The 18,816-nt window shown below is 29.2% G+C and overlaps 3 protein-coding genes across 3 annotated transcripts; all 3 read left to right on the plus strand.

Moving 5' to 3' along the window:
* Nucleotides 1–2,631: 2,631 nt before the first annotated feature.
* LOC123298646 (glutamate receptor 1-like) lies at nt 2,632–8,708 on the plus strand. Its single transcript, XM_044880737.1, has 12 exons — nt 2,632–2,788; nt 3,130–3,275; nt 3,351–3,537; nt 4,764–4,943; nt 5,019–5,248; nt 5,583–5,673; nt 5,735–5,940; nt 6,002–6,205; nt 6,264–6,325; nt 6,668–6,840; nt 8,266–8,411; nt 8,487–8,708. The coding sequence occupies exons 1-12, from the start codon at nt 2,632–2,634 to the stop codon at nt 8,706–8,708; spliced, it is 2,004 nt and encodes a 667-aa protein (XP_044736672.1).
* A 580-nt stretch (nt 8,709–9,288) lies between these two features.
* On the plus strand, nt 9,289–11,326 carry LOC123298647 (glutamate receptor 1-like). Its single transcript, XM_044880738.1, has 6 exons — nt 9,289–9,460; nt 9,750–9,979; nt 10,493–10,583; nt 10,639–10,844; nt 10,902–11,105; nt 11,261–11,326. The coding sequence occupies exons 1-6, from the start codon at nt 9,289–9,291 to the stop codon at nt 11,324–11,326; spliced, it is 969 nt and encodes a 322-aa protein (XP_044736673.1).
* A 2,077-nt stretch (nt 11,327–13,403) lies between these two features.
* On the plus strand, nt 13,404–17,854 carry LOC123298648 (ionotropic receptor 75a-like; the record flags this gene model as incomplete). The annotated part of the gene is made up of 12 exons (XM_044880740.1): nt 13,404–13,449; nt 13,552–13,697; nt 13,752–13,938; nt 14,633–14,792; nt 15,123–15,298; nt 15,897–16,126; nt 16,203–16,293; nt 16,472–16,677; nt 16,738–16,947; nt 17,244–17,305; nt 17,364–17,515; nt 17,826–17,854. Coding segments are annotated over 12 exons (1,695 nt in total), but the record flags the coding sequence as incomplete, so codon positions are not given.
* Nucleotides 17,855–18,816: the final 962 nt, after the last annotated feature.

An 18,816-nucleotide genomic window follows, 5' to 3' on the forward strand; every position in this document is an offset into this window, starting at 1 on the left:
GCATTGTATTATGATCTATAAACTTGTGTGAAATATATATCTAATATTTTTTTCTCTACAATACAAGATAAAATGTGAAGATATCTCCCGACGGAAGTATGAATCAACTATTTTATAAAATGCAATGAATTTTATAGGATTTTTTTATGCGTACAGTTGTATTTTTTCCCTCTCATTTTCCAGTTACAAATAAGACATAATCCATTTCCTATATACAGAATGTACTATTTAATAATTTTATTAAATACTAGTTCACATTATCCGATTTGGTTGTTAAAATTTAAATTTGAATGTTTAGATGTTCAGGAGACATTCTGTTCTGTTGAAAAACATTTTATCATTTTTACATATACTACAATACTCTGGAGCATTTTCGCAAATTTTCGAGGATTTTGGAACACTCTGAATCTAAGCAAAAAAATTGCATTCTGTTTCACTAACTTGCTCCCGAACAATGACATCGGAAGCTTCTTTAATATATTAATTGCCTTTAATATATTTAATTCCAAAAAAATATTATATGCTTATAATTCAATTGTTAATGATATTTGAGTTGCACAAAAGTATACGTCAAATCTTTTTGAACAATCAAGTTATCATTCCAAAAAATTCGTCCAAAACGTTAAAAAAATGCGTCAACGCATTTTTATACAAACATACTATATTTTTATATAAATATTTGCAATATAAGTTTTGTTTAGAAAAAATTATAAGAAAGAAAACGGACAGTATCTGGAAAACAGGTCATCTGAAAATCAACAAGAAGAAAACTGTACTGGCAGGGATGTAAATAAAAAGAGACATTTTTAAATTCAAACATGAAAAGAGGTTAGTTGTGTCTTGTTGTTCTTTTTCTGTTCTTTATATTATTTTTTTATAAAAAATTATATTTCAGAAACGTTAACCATTGCTGTGTCAATTTTTGAAATTGTTTTCAATCTATGTCTGTTTATACAGGATGAATGATGAACGCAATATTTAAATTTTTTAAGACATGGTAGTTCAGTTCAGAGCTACTATCTGCGCTTTGTTGATGAGAGCGCTTATATAACTATAGTTACAGATGCTCTGTGTTAGTAGTTTTGACAGAACACTAAACTGCTCTGCCTGGTGTGCTCGTTATTTTGCACCGCATTGCTCGGTTCATTTTTGCAATGAAATATGAGTCTGCCACGGAATACAGTCGCCATGTTTAGTCAAAAGAACAGCAAAGTATTATGCCGAATTTCTAATTTCAAATATATTTTTGACTAAACATAGGATACAACAATCAGAGTTTGCTATTTCATGGTTTGCGTTACATATTTCAACTATTTTTTGTGCTATTTTATTGCATTATAAATTGTATTTTATAATGCTATTCATAAAATGGCAATGTTCATTAATAGAAAATTTGTTACAAATTAACATAAGAACTAGTTTACAATGATGTATTTCTTGCTGGGAAATTTCTTCCTGTTTTTGGTTATACATGGCATGTTAAGCTCAAATATATAATTAGATATTATCGATCGGCTCCCATTTATGAGTTATATACGAACAAAAAAAAAAAAAAAAAAAAAAAAAAACACAAATAAAAACACTTAAATGATGAACATTAAAATAATTTGAGCTGTTCAAAAAGTTCTACGGGTGTATTTGAAAATAACATGTCATAAGCAAACAACAACCACCATAAAATTCGCGAAATTCGCGACAAAACCTGACAAAAATTGAATTTATTTTTAGCTAGTTATAAGTTTCATGTTTATAAAAGGTTTTTCCCTTGCGTCCTGTATAAATTCTATGTTTTTCATAATACAAATAAATTGTTTATGTACAAAACCATACAAGATTTTATAGTTCGACAAACTTAATGTTTTATTATATTTTTGAGATATTTTTTTGAATAAGAAAATTTCTTTTGTTCTCTATGAAATTACTTTTCATAAAGTTTATTTTTTACATTCTTAGTAGTATTCCTGCCCAAGTAAGATAAAATGCAAAGCTTACATTTTCGTTTCTAAAAAACTTCTCTGAAATCTTCATCCAGCTGTCATTCACCCATTCCGATTGAAACACCAAGTTCTCGTAACTTATCAGGGTCTTTAATCTTACTATCTTCCGGAGTTCCGCAAAATGGCGATGTACTCACTCCGTCGAAAACATCACATCCAGTATTTTCTAGATTACAATAATTTCTTTAATTTGTACGAGTGAGTAAAAAAGAGGCATTATTGACCAAACAAACATAAGGATGAATCATTCGGTCACTTTTTTAAAAAAGAGTTCCGAGAAAATGAGGATGGTCTAAGAGTTATACAACTATTGTAATTCAAGGTTTTGATTAGAAATTCTAATATTGTAAACTAATTTTGCATTATACCTACTGTCACCAAAAAAATGCACTTGAAGAATGACGTAGAACATAATATCTCGATATTTTAGAATGATATTATTTTAGAAAAATAATTTAATAATATACGTTTATTGCAATATTTTTTACAATAAATTATACTTGTATAAAAATAATAACTATAGGTATAATAACATATCAGTATAAGTATTGCAAATAATAGAAAATGAAGAAGAAATTTACTACCGATGCAAATGACGTTTACTTATTCTTATCAGCTCTTTAGAACAAGTAAAATGGAGGTATTTAGAAGTTGGATTTTAATTCTAATATATTATGGCTTATTGCCATTTAATGAAGCGTATGAAAATCAAATGAAAATAGACTTTTTAAAGGATTATTTTAAATTCGAACACAATACTCGATTTATTCTTCATGTTTGCTTTCCAATAGGTAGGAAATTTTTTTTTTAATTTTTCACACAATATGAACATAAAATGTAATTAATATAATAACTTGATTGCGATGAACGTGCTTTAAGAAGTTTGGGTCCTTTGTCTAAAAGGGTATGCTTTAAGTATAATAAAAAGTAAACTACCGGGGTACCATTACTCAATGGTTTTAGCCCATATATTCTTGTTGCTCCCTATTTCTGAAGGTAGTATGAACGCCAAGGCAATTTTAGAACTAGAGTTGAAATTATTTGTACTTTATTTAAACCAATTCTCTCGGACTTTTATGACAAAGATGTGTAAAATTATTGTCAACTTATAAAAGAAATTTATGTTTTGTAGATCTGGCAACTAAAAAAGAATTAAGTCTCTGTAATCAGTTCAATAATGTAAAAGATCCGGCTTATTTTATAAACGATAATATAGATCATCGAATGATTCGAGTATTAGATATGGATTGCCCATCAGCAAATGATATACTAATGGAGGTAAAAAACGTTTATAAGATTTTAATTTGCTTATCCAAGATTTTCCATTCTTACTAGATTTTTTTGTTTCTCTAGGCAAATTCAACATTGCATTTTACGTTTCCAAATAGATGGGTACTTTTATTTGGTAAAAATACAAGTGATGTTAATGAGTCTTTACTCCTAGATATTGATAGTAATGTTATTACTGCCAAAATTTTTAGTGAAGAGTTAATAAATTTAAAGCAACCTTACAAATACAATCGTTTTGAGACATTCTTAGGTAGTATACATGGGTCTTATAGATAGTTAAATTTTAAAATACATTCCAGAAAATTAAATAATACAAATAGTACTAATGGAAAATAAATAATTTGAGTTAATTGTAGATATCCTGTATGGACAGCGTTGAAGTTCATTGCTGGCGGTTTTTGTTTTGTTTTGTTTTGTTTTTGTTTTTGTTTTTGTTTTTGTTTTTGTTTTTGTTTTTTTTTTTTTTTTTTAAATTAGAAAAGTTAAAAGTCTTAAAAACGAACACATTTATGACGGTAGATCGTCGAGTTCATTAAAAAAAATACCTTAAAATTTGGATTACTTTGGCATTTTGACACTTTTAAAATCTTTTAAAAGTTATTTTATTCTATCTGATTTACTTTACGATTTAAATCCTCATCCCCCAAATGGTGCGAGGGTTAAAACTAAAAAGTTCCGCTCTAAATCATATAGCCTTTTTTAAAATTATTTTCTGAAAACATAACTAAAAACTGCAAGTCAATACACCTAGCAAAATTTTTTTTTAAGAACAAGGTTCGCATATTATACTTATACCCAAAACTGGATTCTCATTGCCATCTAAATTCCGTCTAAATTAAATATACCTTGATATATTTAATATACACAGGGTATAAATATCATTTTAACTAATAAACACACATCTCTAACAAAGAAAGTAGGTACAGAGAAAAGTAGAACTGATTGCCTTGATACTTGAGTGTAAACAGCAACTAAACCTTTACTTTGACTGTGCCTTTACCTAGATTTAACTCAAATGCTTATTTATAGTTTATGAAATATTTGGGTTTTGGGCAAAAAATACTGGAATTTTTGATCAACGAGTTAGAAAAATGCCAACTCTTAGACGAACAAATGTAAATGGATACATAATGAACCAATCATATATTTTCTATTCGAAAGATACACCCAATCACCTCAATGATTTTGTGTAAGAAACCGTTGTGTGATGCACGGTATGCGCGGTTGAGATAAAGGTTTCAAACCAGTTAATTTAGTCAGAATGAGTCATGTTTGAAACTGTTTTCAATAGATTTAATGGGATTTTCGTGGTAATGATTTAAGAAATTTCATTTTTTTATTTTTGTAAAATGTATAATAATGGAAATTGATTTACAACTGGTTTGTGATCTTAATCTATAAACAGTCGCATTCGTGCTGAGTCTGTCTATTGATGTTAAATTGTTTTGAAAACATCTCGTTGTTTACATAAAAGAGATGCACATGTGGATTCAGTTGGTAAAGTGGCCTATAATGTGAATAAATTACTATGTTCTTTTGTCAATGCCACACAAAGGCACAAACTCACATACAGTTGGGGCCTTCAGGACTCAAATGGAACATGGAATAAAGGTTCAATGATAGATAGAATACGTAGGAGAGAAGATGAAGTGAATGGTAAGGATCATTTCGGAGCATTAAATTTTAGATTAAACACACACATATGTGTTTACATGATAAGAAAACTTTTAGGCATGGGAATGGCTATTTTCCCAAATCGATTACCCGCAGTCAAATATTTGGCCAAAACATCAGACAGTCGAGCAGGTTTTATATTTCGAATGCCTGCTTTATCATATGTTAGTAATATTTTACGCTTGTCCTTTCAAACCAAATTGTGGGCAGGTTTAGGAGTCCTCTTATTGTTGATGATGGTAATAATGAAATATTTATTTACGTTTGAAGTTAAAAGAAATAGATCTGTAAGTATGACCGAGAACTCTGCAAAACCTTTTTGGAATACATTTTCGGTCAAACTTTCTATGTAACTATGATAAAGATTCAAGCATAATGACAAAACATTTTGAATTGGGCTTTAAAAATAGAGACTAAGCCTTCTTGTCACTGTCTCAGGAGAATATTATGTCAAATGGGAGACAACTTATATCAAAGAAGTTTCTGGAAATTTGTGCGTTTAGAATCTTTGATTGATTCATCAAGGTGTACTAAAACTCATACAAAGTTGGACCGAAACTATTAAAATTTGATCTAAACTGTTTTTCATTAAAAGTGAATGTTTTCTAATCATCGTTTTAGAGAGATAAAGCTTATAATGTTGAAAATTGCGATCTTCAAAAAGGTTGGGCATCTTTGTCTGTGTTTCTGGTCGGTTCATTATGCCAGCAAGGTAATTTTATTAATGTTAATATCGGGAACTGGAGTTAATTGTCAATAATTGTATTGGATAGGTGTGGAGAAAGAACCCGTGGGTATTTCCGGCCGTGTGGGTACATTTTTTGTATATCTGGCCATGCTATTCATTTATACATCATATTCAGCAAATATTGTCGCTCTTCTACAAGCTTCAGCGAGTATTGGAAACGTCGATGAATTTATGCAAAGTCCAATTAAAGCAGGTTTTCTAGATTTTGAATTGTCTAGAATATTGTTCGAGGTAAATTCGGTTATTTATTATTTACCCGATCAATTGAATACATTCGAATAATTTATTTTAGAAATCATCAAATCCAATACGAAAAAAAATTTACGAAGAGAAAGCTGGACCAAAATCGTATTATTCATATGTAAAGGGGGTGGAAAAAATAAGGAACGGCCTTTTTGCATTTTATGGAGAACCAGGTATTGTATTTCATTATGTAAGTAAGACATTTGAAGAAAGTGAAAAATGTGATTTACAAGAAATCCCTACTCCTGGCGAGGTAAGTTAAAAATGTGGTTTATGGGTAACTTTAATGAATTGAAAATTATTAATTGTAGTTTTCAGTGTTGTTTCATGCAACACCTCATAAATCACCGTACATTGAGATATTTAAAAATGGGTAAGTTAAATATTTTAAACACGAAGTACCATTACTTCTAATTCTTGAACGAGAAACACCATGTTTCGCAATATTCAGAAATATATGTCCCTTGTGTAGACAAGCGCATTTGCCTATGGCTTAAGGGTGACAGTTTTACAGCCTTTGAATAAATACGAATCAGCAAATAAAAAACATATTTAATTCTTGAGAGACTTTAATCGTCGTTCGTCCAAGTGCCCTTTAACAGAATTTATCAATTTATTAAACGTTTTATAAATTGATTTTAGTGTATATATGCTATAAATAGGATATAAATATGTTATATTGATATGCAAATTTTTTCATTCCCTCGTTTTTTAGATTACTGCGAATAGATGAGACAGGTTTGCAAGAAAAATGGTATTTAAGATATTATAAATCTCAAGTAAAATGTGGAGCATCTGTAGCAAATTTTGTTCAAGTTGGAATACGAGAAAGTTATTGGGCATTTATTATTTGGTCATTTGGTGTTGGAGCAGCAATTTTAATAGTTTTCATTGAATATTCCCTTCAAAATAAAATTAAACTTAAAAGTAGAATTTAACTTGCAAACAATTACATTTACACTTAATGTTAATCACTTAATGCAATATCATATGGAATATTTTGTCACAAGTTAATTTTCAAATTAAAAAGCACAATAAAGTTTAATCGCTAACAAATGTTGGACCTATTTTTAAATTTGAACCACAACTACAGAAACAGATACTTGAATCTTAAAAGAATCTAAATCTTTTTCCAGAAAAACTAGTTCAGATCCAAGTGTACTAGGTAGTGAACTGGGGAAATTAGTCATTGATATAAGATTGGAACTATTTATACCGAGATATACCAAGCAGAGCACAATAAATAAAGCGGTAGTTAAGAAGTTGACAGTAACTAACACTCAGTGGAGAATGATTTCTCGGTTTCTTTGAGTTTTTATACTACTATCATGAATCTTGTGTTTGGGGTGATTATAAGCTTTGCAATTATATTTCTGTATAGATCTGACTTCGTCTGATTCTTTACTAAGTTTGCTTTGTTTTGCAAATAAAGTAAAACTAATGTTACATAAAATCGCTGATAGCGATCAATGACCTAAGCTTATAAAATGTGGACTTTAAAGGAACATTAAGCCTTGGTTTTTTTCACATATTCATATTGTACTTGAATACATGCAAAAACTGTGAACCATAGAAAAAAAAACTTATATTTTTAAAATAATCAGTATCAATTCTTATGACCATTACTGAAGAATCATGATTAGTGGTGGTTTACCCTTGACCTACCTTTTCACGTGCTTAGAGAGATATAAAAATAATTCATTTAAGTACACACTAGGGGATGAGTTCGTTGTAGGACTTAGTTTTTATAAATATGTAGTTAGTTAATAATATATTTATTAAAGTAATTTTTTAAATAAATTATATTAATAATAAAATATCGATACAATGCAAATTTTATTAAATATAGGATAAATGTTTTTACTATCCATGTAAACGACGTTTACTTATTCTCAGCACCTCTTGAGAATAAGCAAAATGAAAATGTATCAAAGTTGTATTTTTTTATTTTTCATATATTATGGCTTATTGCCATTTAATGAAGCAAAAGAAAATCAATTGAAGATTGATTTTTTAAAAGATTATTTTAAATTTGAACCTAATACGCGATTTCTTCTTCATGTCTGCTTTCCAATTGGTAGGGATATTTAAGACCAATATGATTCTGTAGAAATATGAGTGGAAAATGTCTTATTTATATAATTGTGTCTATTTGAAGTAGCTAAGACAGGCTTATACAAAAGAATACTTTTCTTGTATATACGTCCACACCTTTTATAAAGCAAGAGAACATACTTTGTCTCTAAAGTATAAAAGGCTCAACAATTTTTATATTTTAAATATATAGCAAGGAAATGAAATTTATTTTTTTAGATTTGTCGACTAAAAAGCAATTGAGTCTTCGTAATCAATACAATGACGTAAAAAATTCAGTTTATTTTATAAACGATAATTTAGATCATCGAATGATTAGAGTATTAGATATGGATTGTTCTTCAGCAAATAATATCCTTTTACAGGTAACAAAAGTCTCCAAAATATTAATGTACCTATTTACAAACTTTTTTTATCCTAAAGAGGTATTTTTTTCCCAGGCAAATTCAACATTACATTTTACTTTACCTAACAGGTGGTTGCTTTTATTTGGAAAAAATACAACTGATTTAAGTGAATCTTTGTTACTGGATATTGATAGTAATGTTATTACAGCGAAAATATATAATGAGAAGTTAATACATTTGAAGCAACCTTACAAATACAATCGTTATGAAACATTTTTGGGTAATGCTTATGCTAACACATATAATCATAGGTAACATGCAACCTTATCATATCAAGAATTACGATTAAGATAAAAATCGTAAGCAGTTCTGGAGCCAAATTAGACAAAGGCAGAAAAAAAACTGCAAAAAGAAACAAAATTATGGGTAACATTCTAAGTAAAACCACCTGATAATCGTGGAAAGGAAAAATGTCGAGATATTTTTCCGTATAAGAATTCCACTGATATGCTTTCTTTGTACTTGTTAGTTTAGTTTATAGACTTTAGGAATCCATTGCATTTTCATCTTTATGGGAGTTATATTAAAATTTAGCTTTCCTAGATATCGTTTATTGAAATTATTTAAAAATAAATTTATATAATGTATATACCACGTTTGTAGTCTATGAAACATTTGGATCTTGGACAAAAAATACTGGAATTTTGGATCAAAGGACAAGAAAAATGGCAACGCATAGGCGCAGAAATGTAAATGGTTATAAATTGTATCAATCATATATTTTCTATTCGAAAGATACACCCAATCATCTCGACGATTTTGTGTAAGATTGGACGATTGAGCTTTAAACTTTTTCAGAAAGTCTAATATAATTTTTTATATTAAAGTGATACACATGTGGATTCAGTTCAAAGTGTCTTACAATGTCAATACTTTATTATGTTACTTTATAAATGCTACGCAACAATTCAGACTCACACATAGCTGGGGTCTTTTAGCACCAAATGGGACATGGAACAAAGATTCTATGATAGATAGAATACGACAAAGAGACGATGAAGTAAACGGTATGAAAATGTACAACTAATAACTACTATTACCTGAAAATAACAGAAGTAATGTCTACGAACAGTTGTAGATCTGTGAGCTCAATCGCATTTTGATCTTCAACTAAGCTACTATATAATCAACTTAAGACAGTAGTCTAGCGAGTGGTCAAAGTGTGTTTCGAAATACTCAAAGCTCTACAACAGCAGGTAGACTTTATTACTGCTTTAAAAAATACATCTAAAATTTGTTAGAGCTTCTTGAAGTATGTACCATTAGTGTTTAATACACGGTTAAAAATTCATTTAGGTGTTGGTTTGGTTATTATGAAGCATCGTATGAGTGCTGTTCGTTATTTAGCTAGGACTTCAAAAAGTCGAGCTAGTTTTATATTTCGAATGCCTGCTTTATCGTATGTCAGTAATATATTACGTTTATCTTTTCAACCAAACCTATGGGTTGGCGTTGGTATTCTGGCATTGCTAATGTTAGCAATAATTAAATTTTTGTTTTCATTCGAAGTTAAAAGGAATGCAAGTGTAAGTACAACATCTTCTCTGGAATACATGACGCCAAATTTATTAAGCTAAGGTGGTCAGTTAATATGCTGGTAAAGTATGAATTTATTAGTGAAGTAATTATAAGTCCATTTAAACGTATGAGTGCTGTCAGACTGAAACTTAAGAACACTGTCAGATGAAAATTAAGAACAAACCTGCCCAAATCTCCACAGTAAAGCTTTTTTAAGAGTAATGGAAACCCTGCACTTTGGTCGCTGTTTCACGCGTTGTTCGAATATGTTTGTTTTAGAAATTCTCCAGCAATCTATTTGATAGAATTTAAAACAAATTTAGAAACAATTTTTCTGGTTCTCTTGTTATTTACCGCTTATAATATTTACCAATGTAGTGTAGCCTTATGCAAGCCAGAATTCGAAGCCAAGATAGAATCTTGGCCTAGATAGAACTAGCTTAATTTTATGAAAACCCAACGTCGTGTATCCCTAGTATTAAAGATAATAGTTTTTTAACCGTTTTTATTCATTTTTTTAGAAAGATAGAGCTTACAACATTGAATCTTTATCTTTGCAAAAAAGTTGGGCATCGATGTCTGTTTTTCTTGTGGGTTCATTCTGTCAACAAGGTAAGCTTCCTGGACAATGTCAAAATATACAATAAGTAATTATTATATTCTTTAGGAGTGGAGAAAGAACCAGAGGGTGTTTCAGGACGCGTTGGAACATTCTTCGTATACTTGGCCGTGCTGTTTCTTTATACCTCATATTCAGCTAACATTGTCGCTCTTCTACAGGCATCCGCTAGTATTGAAACCTTCGAGGATTTCACGCAAAGTCCATTAAAAGCTGGCCTTTTAGATTTTGAACTGTCTAGAATATTGTTCGAGGTAAATATGTGAAAAATTTCTGGATACATTTTTTACTTTTATAAGGCATTCTTATAGAATTCAACAAATCCAATACGAAAACAAATTTTTGATGAAAAAGTTGGCCCGAAAGGATACTATAATTATGCGAAAGGTGTGGAAAAAATCAGAAAAGGTTTATTTGCATTTTATGCAGAGCCTGGTATTATGTTTCATGTAATAAGTAAGACATTTGAAGAGAGTGAAAAATGTGATTTACAAGAAATTTTAACTCCTGGCGAGGTAAATAAAAATTTATTCCAAGCTTTCGTACATGGGCTCTACAGCCTAGGGGCGTCCTTCGTGGATAGCCAATGCAACCTAACCTAACCTAACATTGCATACAAAGTTTAAAATTATTTAATTACAATTTAATTACAATTTAAAATTGTTCACAGTTTTCAGCGTTATTTCATGCGACGCCACATAAATCCCCATATATTGAAGTATTTCGAAATGGGTAAGCTAAATTCAGATATTTTTGAGACTGAATATACAAACTTTGAAAAGGAATGATTGCTTGAACTTTTTTAATGCGCCATGACTATTATTTTACTTCTTTATTTAATTTTAATTTTTGTAGATTGCTACGAGTAGAAGAGACTGGCTTGCAACAGAGATGGTATTTGAGATTTTACAAAGTTCAAGTAAAATGTGGAGCGTCTGTATCAAATTTCGTTCAAGTCGGAATAAGAGAAACTTATTGGGCTTTTAATATTTTGGTATATGGCATTGCCGCGGCAATTTTATTATTTGCCGTTGAACATTCACTTAAAAATAAAATTAAACTTAAGAGAAGAATTTAGAATTAAAAATGTAAATCACTTATACACTGATTCAATGTAATAATTAAACTTGATATCGCTATAATTTAATAGATTTTCAAATCCAAATGCACAATAAATCATAATTGCTGAGAATTAACTGACTTTTATTTAATAAAATACCTATTAAATACAATAATAACAAACTTTCAAGGGCTGGAGAGCAAGAAAATAAAGCAATATAATGAAACATCGTTTTTTCAGCTTCCAAAAGTCTCAGTTTATTTTGTTCTGCAAATACGTATGCCAAATCAATCCGATTCTACAAAATAAACCGAATTTACTTGTTCACGAATAAAATCGTTTAATCTATGAAAGTTTCAACTCATTATATATTTTCGATTTTGAGTCTATCGAACATAGGTGTATTTATGAATTTTACGTTTATTCCAAAGGGGTGTGAAAATTGTAAAAAAATCCGATAAATAACTTTTGTCTACATTTTTCACGAAACATTAGGACAAGAATAGTTTCTTAATTATGGTTTTCAGAGCTTTACAACGTCAAAAAACATCAGATATTGTTATATGCAAATAGTGAATTCAAATATATAAAATTTTCATAATTAATATCGTTAAAATTTAAAAAAAGGGTAACAAAATAGTTTTAAAACTTCTACGAACCTTATTGCGAAATAGATAAAACTAATTGCTTATTATTTTTGTAGGGAAAAGCGTTTTGCATGGGCTGTGAGCGGTATATTTCTTTTTATGCTCTTTTGTTCACGGGCAGGCGAGCAAAGAGAAGTTGACTGATAAAATGATTATATGAACACCTGTACAGGAATTTTATTTCTAACACTAATATTTCTAGGAGTTTATGGTACCTTTAATATATTCTGTAAACAATTATATTAACAATATAAAAGTAAGCTCAAGTAGGTCAACAGTTATTGAAATGAATCTTAACTCAATTAAACTTCAAATATATCAGCATGAAATTACAAACACAAATTATCATGCAGATATATTTAGGTATGCGTCAATCGAATTATATTTTATTGAAAACTTATGAATGTCCTTGAAATAAAAAAAGGCAAATTTTATTAATTGTGGACCCCTATAAGCGAATTGCATTTAAAATTTGTTATTTTTATTTAATTTAATAATGTCCATAATTATTTACATGCAACATTTAAATATTATCAATAAAATAAATATTTGAATTAATGATACATAAATATTTTTTAAACTGTTATTGGAAAAAATTAATTTTAATATAAAAAATATTTTATTTTAAACTATAATGATGGTTTTCAAATTATTTCGTTGTGCTACTTAATTCTGAAAAAACGGATTTTCACCTCATTTTAATAGAAAATAATAACATTTGCAGCGAACGGAGAATTCTACTCTAAACTATATTATTAGCGGAAAATTATTGAATAATATTGTTTTTTCAATAATTTTATACACAATTTAATAACGGTAAAGCAGTTTTATCAATAAATTATATGTTAAAATATCTAAATAACATATCAATAAAATGGAAAATATACTGGAGGAAATTATATAGGAAATTATAGGACATTCTAAAGAAAATTTCCATTGCGCGCTTGAAAGAGTTTTACTGATTATTGTCAGCTGTGGAGAATAAGTAAAAAATGGATAGCTTAAGTAATTGGATTTTTTTAATTTTATTTTATTTTGTATTATTACCATTTGGTCAAGCAGATGAAACCCAAATGAAAATTGATTTTTTAAAAGATTATTTTAAATTTGAACAAAATACAAGATTTCTTCTTCATGTCTGTTTTCCAATTGGTATGCAAGGTTTTATTTTGGTTTATAAATAGATAAATTATAAATCTCAAAATGACTTTTTTGTTTAATTGAAATCTTCGTAAATAAAATTTGTTTTTATAGATTTTACCACAAAAAAGCAATTAGGCCTTCGTAGTCAATATAATATTGTTAAAAATTCCGCTCATTATATAAATGATAAATTGTATCATCAATTGATTAGAGTGTTAGATATGGATTGCCCATCCGCAATTGAAATTCTTTTGGAGGTAAATATATATATTTTTTATTTACATATTATAATCAGTTTTTCGTTTTTCCAGGCTAATTCAACGTTACATTTTATATTACCTAACAGATGGGTACTTTTATTTGGAAAAAATACCAGCGATTTGAGTGAGTCTTTGTTACTGGATGTCGATAGCAATGTTCTTACAGCTAGAATTTTTAATAATGAGTTGATACATTTGAAGCAACCGTACAAGTACAATCGCTATGAAACATATTTTGGTAATATTCAAATTTTTTCTTTGACGTGTGATGAAATTGAAAAAGCTGTTAAAATTCCTCTGAAATACATTTCTAGTCTATACTCCAGGCCCGTGCGCAGGAATTATCCAAGGAGGGATTCAAAATTTTGTTCATCATGTTAATTCATAAATTCAATAAAAACGAGAAAATCTTTTTTCGATTAACATTAACATATTATTATGTCAAAATGTGATTTTCAGTCACTATTCAAGTTAATTCTGCGAGCTATCCAAAAAATTTTCCAAAACTCTCGACTTTTACTCCGCGATGTATATTGAGCAAGGGTAAACCGAAAGTGAAATTAAGATTGATTAAAAAACGAAGAAGTTAACGCTATCAAAGATTGCATTCGATGGCTGCCAAGCTTCTTTTAACAAAGTTTGATATGTTGTAATCTCTATGTCGATACTCACGTATTACGTAACAAGTGGGTATCTTCCTCTTTGTTTAATAAGGAATTTTAAACGTCTTCATACTAGTATATATTTTTAAAAAACCACCTTCACTTTTCTACTCGTGAAGTGACAATTCTTAATTTATAAAAAATATTTAGTAAAAGTTTAGTTAAAGAATAAGTAAAAACTAGTAATATGAAATATTACTAGTTTTTATTTCATATTACTAGTAGTAATATGAAATTATTATCGAAGAAATACATATTTTTCATTTATAGTTTATGAAACATTTGGATTTTGGGCTAAGGATACTGGAGTATTTGATCAAAGAACTCAAAAAGTGATAACACACCGACGAAGAAATCTGAATGGTTATGAAATGAAGCAATCATATTTCTTCTTCTCAAAAGATACACCTAAGCATCTCGAAGACTTTGTGTAAGAAATTTTTCGATTTTCTCATATTTGCAGTGTTTTTATATTAATTGATCCAAATGGGGTTGAACTTTAAATTTTGCGGCAGTATTATGGTCTAGAAATTTGAAAAAATCGATTTCTTTTGCATATTTTTAATGGTTAGGCCCTTCTTAAATATCATTAAGAAAAAATGGCTACAAAAACGATTTTCATTTTTTATTACCTTTGTGTGAAAAATGCCCACAATTAAAACCAGTTTCTAGACCAGAAAATAAATAAACCCCTTCAACCTTTTTTGAATCAGGTACTGAGTTTATATGAATAATAATTTGTTTATTGAAAATATTTAAGAGATGCACATATCGACTCGAATGGAAAGCATTCCTTTAATATGAACAAATTATTATGCTTTTATGTAAATGCAACCCAAAAATACAGACTTACTAATAGTTGGGGTCGTTTATTACCAAATGGATCATGGACTGGTGTGGTAAAGAAAGTGCAAACAGGAGAAGATGACGTTACAGGTAAAAAAAAAAGTCGTAGTGAACTTTCTGATTAAGGAAATGACAGTTAATTAATTTTTATAACTTTGTTTATGATTAACATTTCTATTTTATTGTTATAATATTGTCTTACAGAAGACACGATGAAGATGTAAAATTCAATTAATATTAATTTTCGACGATTTTGCTTGATTTGGCTGAAAATCTAAAGGGACAGAAGTCTTATTCTCTTATCACACAACTACAAAACTTGAACCATACAGGCAACACAGGCGGACAAAGATACGCGCATCTTTAACCACAGAACGTAAAAATAATTGTTTTTCGGTGTGAAAACAGTCACTTTCTACCAGAAAGTTAATTAGAATATTAAAGCGATTATATTTTGTTGTTTGTAGTCTCAAATCTTGAAAAAACTGCAGTGGTCTATAGACCAAATGAGTAGCCAAATTATTCATACTTTGTGAATAGTATTTTTTTAAATAACCATGGTTTCTTATCTTTATCAATTTATCCAACGCCGGCTGAAATCCAGTTTAAGCTTTTTATCGTAGTTCCATTTTAAATCATCGGTTTTCGCATGGCTAAATGATTAACTCAATAATTAATTTATTTATAGGCTCAGCTATAGCTATTTTGGGCACTCGCTTACATATACTTCGTTATATATCTAGAACATCAAAATGTCGAGCTGGTTTTATATTCCGAATGCCTGCTTTATCGAAAGTTAGTAATATTTTACGCTTGTCGTTCCAAACTAAATTATGGGGTGGTTTGGGGCTTCTTTTGGTCTTGGTTATAGTGATAATGAAATATTTGTTTACAAGTGAAGTTAAAAGAAATAGAACTGTAAGTGATATAAATGGGTAACAACTAATTTTTAGTCTTTTGAATCGATTGAAGTTGTTTTTGTCGATTGTTTCAGAAAAATAAAACCTATAACATTGAATCCTTATCTCTACAAAAAGGATGGGCATCTATATTTGTTTTTATTGTGGGTTCATTATGCCAACAAGGTAATTTTAAGCTTTTTATAGAAATAATAGAAAGGAGGGAAATGGCATAGGCACCAGTAAAATCGCTAGGTGTGATCCCGGGAAACTTTGGCCTGGAAGTGTAATTTTTCCTATTCTTTCTTTTATTTCTACTTTAATTTTGATAAAATTGAATAAATAAAAATATTATAATCACTAGGTGTCGAGAAAGAACCAGAGGGTGTTTCAGGACGTGTGGGTACATTTTTTGTTTATTTATCCATGTTATTCATTTATACATCATATTCAGCTAATATTGTCGCTCTTCTACAAGCTTCAGCGAGTATTGAAAACGTCGATGAATTTATGCAAAGTCCATTAACAGCAGGACTTCTGGATTTTGAATTTTCTAAACTTATGTTTGAAGTAAATAAAAGTAGTTTATATTCTTAAAAAAATGAGATTAATTTTAACAAAAAATTTTAGAATTCAACGAATCCAATACGAAAACAAATTTATGATGATAAAGTTAATAAGGGCTCAAAAGGTTATTATTCGTATGCGAAGGGTGTCGAAAACATAAGAAAAGGGGGTTTTGCATTTTATGCAGAACCAGGTATTGTATTTCATTATATAAGTAAGACTTTTGAAGAAAATGAAAAATGTGACCTACAAGAAATTGGTACTCCTGGGGAGGTAAGCATTGTTTTATATCGTTCGTATGTATATCTATCAACCCATTCTTTGTGCATCTTAATTGGACTTCGAAAACTTTCTTGAACCAAAAAATTATTTACTTACTACCATGTTAAGAATGTATGTTCTTGCTACAAGTATTTTTTTAACAGTGTATAGGTTCTCTAGGAAGATTCAAATGCCCAATTAATATGCTATCACTATTAGCTCCAGTTCAGAAAAGTTGCGAGCTTATCTAGCCTTATCTTCCCCCATTTTAGAGCTAGAATCTTTTTAAAATAAAAATTTACTTTCAGTTTCTTGCCCTATTTCATGCAACACCGCATAATTCTCCCTACGTCGAATTATTTAGAAATGGGTAAGTGAAATATTTACATTAAATTGATTATAAGAAGATTCATAAAGAATTGTTATAGGCTTCTACGGTTAGACGAGACGGGCTTACAACAAAGATGGTACTTAAGAATTTATAAATCTAAACCAAAATGTGGAGCGTCGGTCGCAAATTTTGTTCCCGTTGGAATAATAGAAAGTTATTGGGCATTTGTTATTTGGGCTTACGGTGTTGGTGCTGCCATGCTCTTTCTTTTCATTGAACATGCTCTTAAAAATAAAATTAAACTTAAAAGCCGAATTTAAAATTGTTCAATACATATTTTTCACAATTTCATTAAATTTTCTGTCACAAATTTATAAAACTGCAAATCAATAAGCACATTAAAATTTAATCAATTTATTTTTGTCGATTTGTTATGAATAAGATTTTATCAGACTATTAAAACAGGAAAAGGCCTTGGTTTTTGTATTTTTAACAAGAGATACGAATATCCGATTCATTAAAATCAAAACATTGATACATTAATTGCATGAATTTACAGGTTTCCGGTCAGTTGTCGAATTTGAATAATAAATTTAAATATACTTATATCTTTCTTTAACACTTGACAAAGTAGGATGAACGTCGTTCGATACCTTGAAGTTTTCGGACAGCAAGCATCTCGTTCTTTCATTATCTTCTTATTTTCGTGTCGTTCTCAACAAACAGCATTGAATTTAAATACTGCCATCTAATTAGAAATTTTCCATCCGTCTTTCCTTACAACAATGACGACAGTCTCTCGAATTACCAGCTGTCAAATACCTCTAGATTTATTTGGAAAAACAGTATAGACGTTAAGCAGTCAGTTACAAGATGACTTAAATCTTTAAAAAAAACAACAGTGATCAATGGAATGACCGACCATTAAATGGGTGGGTTTATTTTGAACGAGCTAGTATTGTTTTAAATTACTATGGTTTTCATAATATAAATTTATTTATTCAACGCCTGCAGAAAGTCAGTTTAAGATTGGTAGTTATGTTGCATAGCAAAATGATTTTTCCAATAATATGTTTGAATTAGAAAAATAACAGTTGAAGTGGAAATAAAAAAAAAAGTAGAAAAGTAAAAGAAGCAAAACTAACATTTTTATAATGTATGTTTTACATTAACTTTTCTTTCAACAAAATCATTATCGTTAAAATAAAGTGAATGTTTTGTTAAACACGTTTCGTTTCATTGAAATTAAACACCCAATTCAATTGAATTAACTATATAAATAAACGCTTTTTTTGTATTAATCGGTAATGTTCATTTTACTTCAACAACAACAACAACAACAACTATATTGATACCTTTTCATTTTCCTCACAAGTTTCTCCTCAACTTACTTTCCAACAAATAAAGTGTTGTACCTTGATAACAATGATTACCGAGTATATAAATGAATTTTATTACTAGAGGATAATCAACTGTAGTGAACGATATTGTTTAACTTAACGTTGAAGGCGTAACGATTTGAAGATTGGATTTAACCTAAGAGAACGTCT

This window comes from Chrysoperla carnea, chromosome 4, assembly GCF_905475395.1.
Source record: "Chrysoperla carnea chromosome 4, inChrCarn1.1, whole genome shotgun sequence".
In the NCBI taxonomy this organism is placed as follows: Eukaryota; Metazoa; Arthropoda; class Insecta; order Neuroptera; family Chrysopidae; genus Chrysoperla; species Chrysoperla carnea.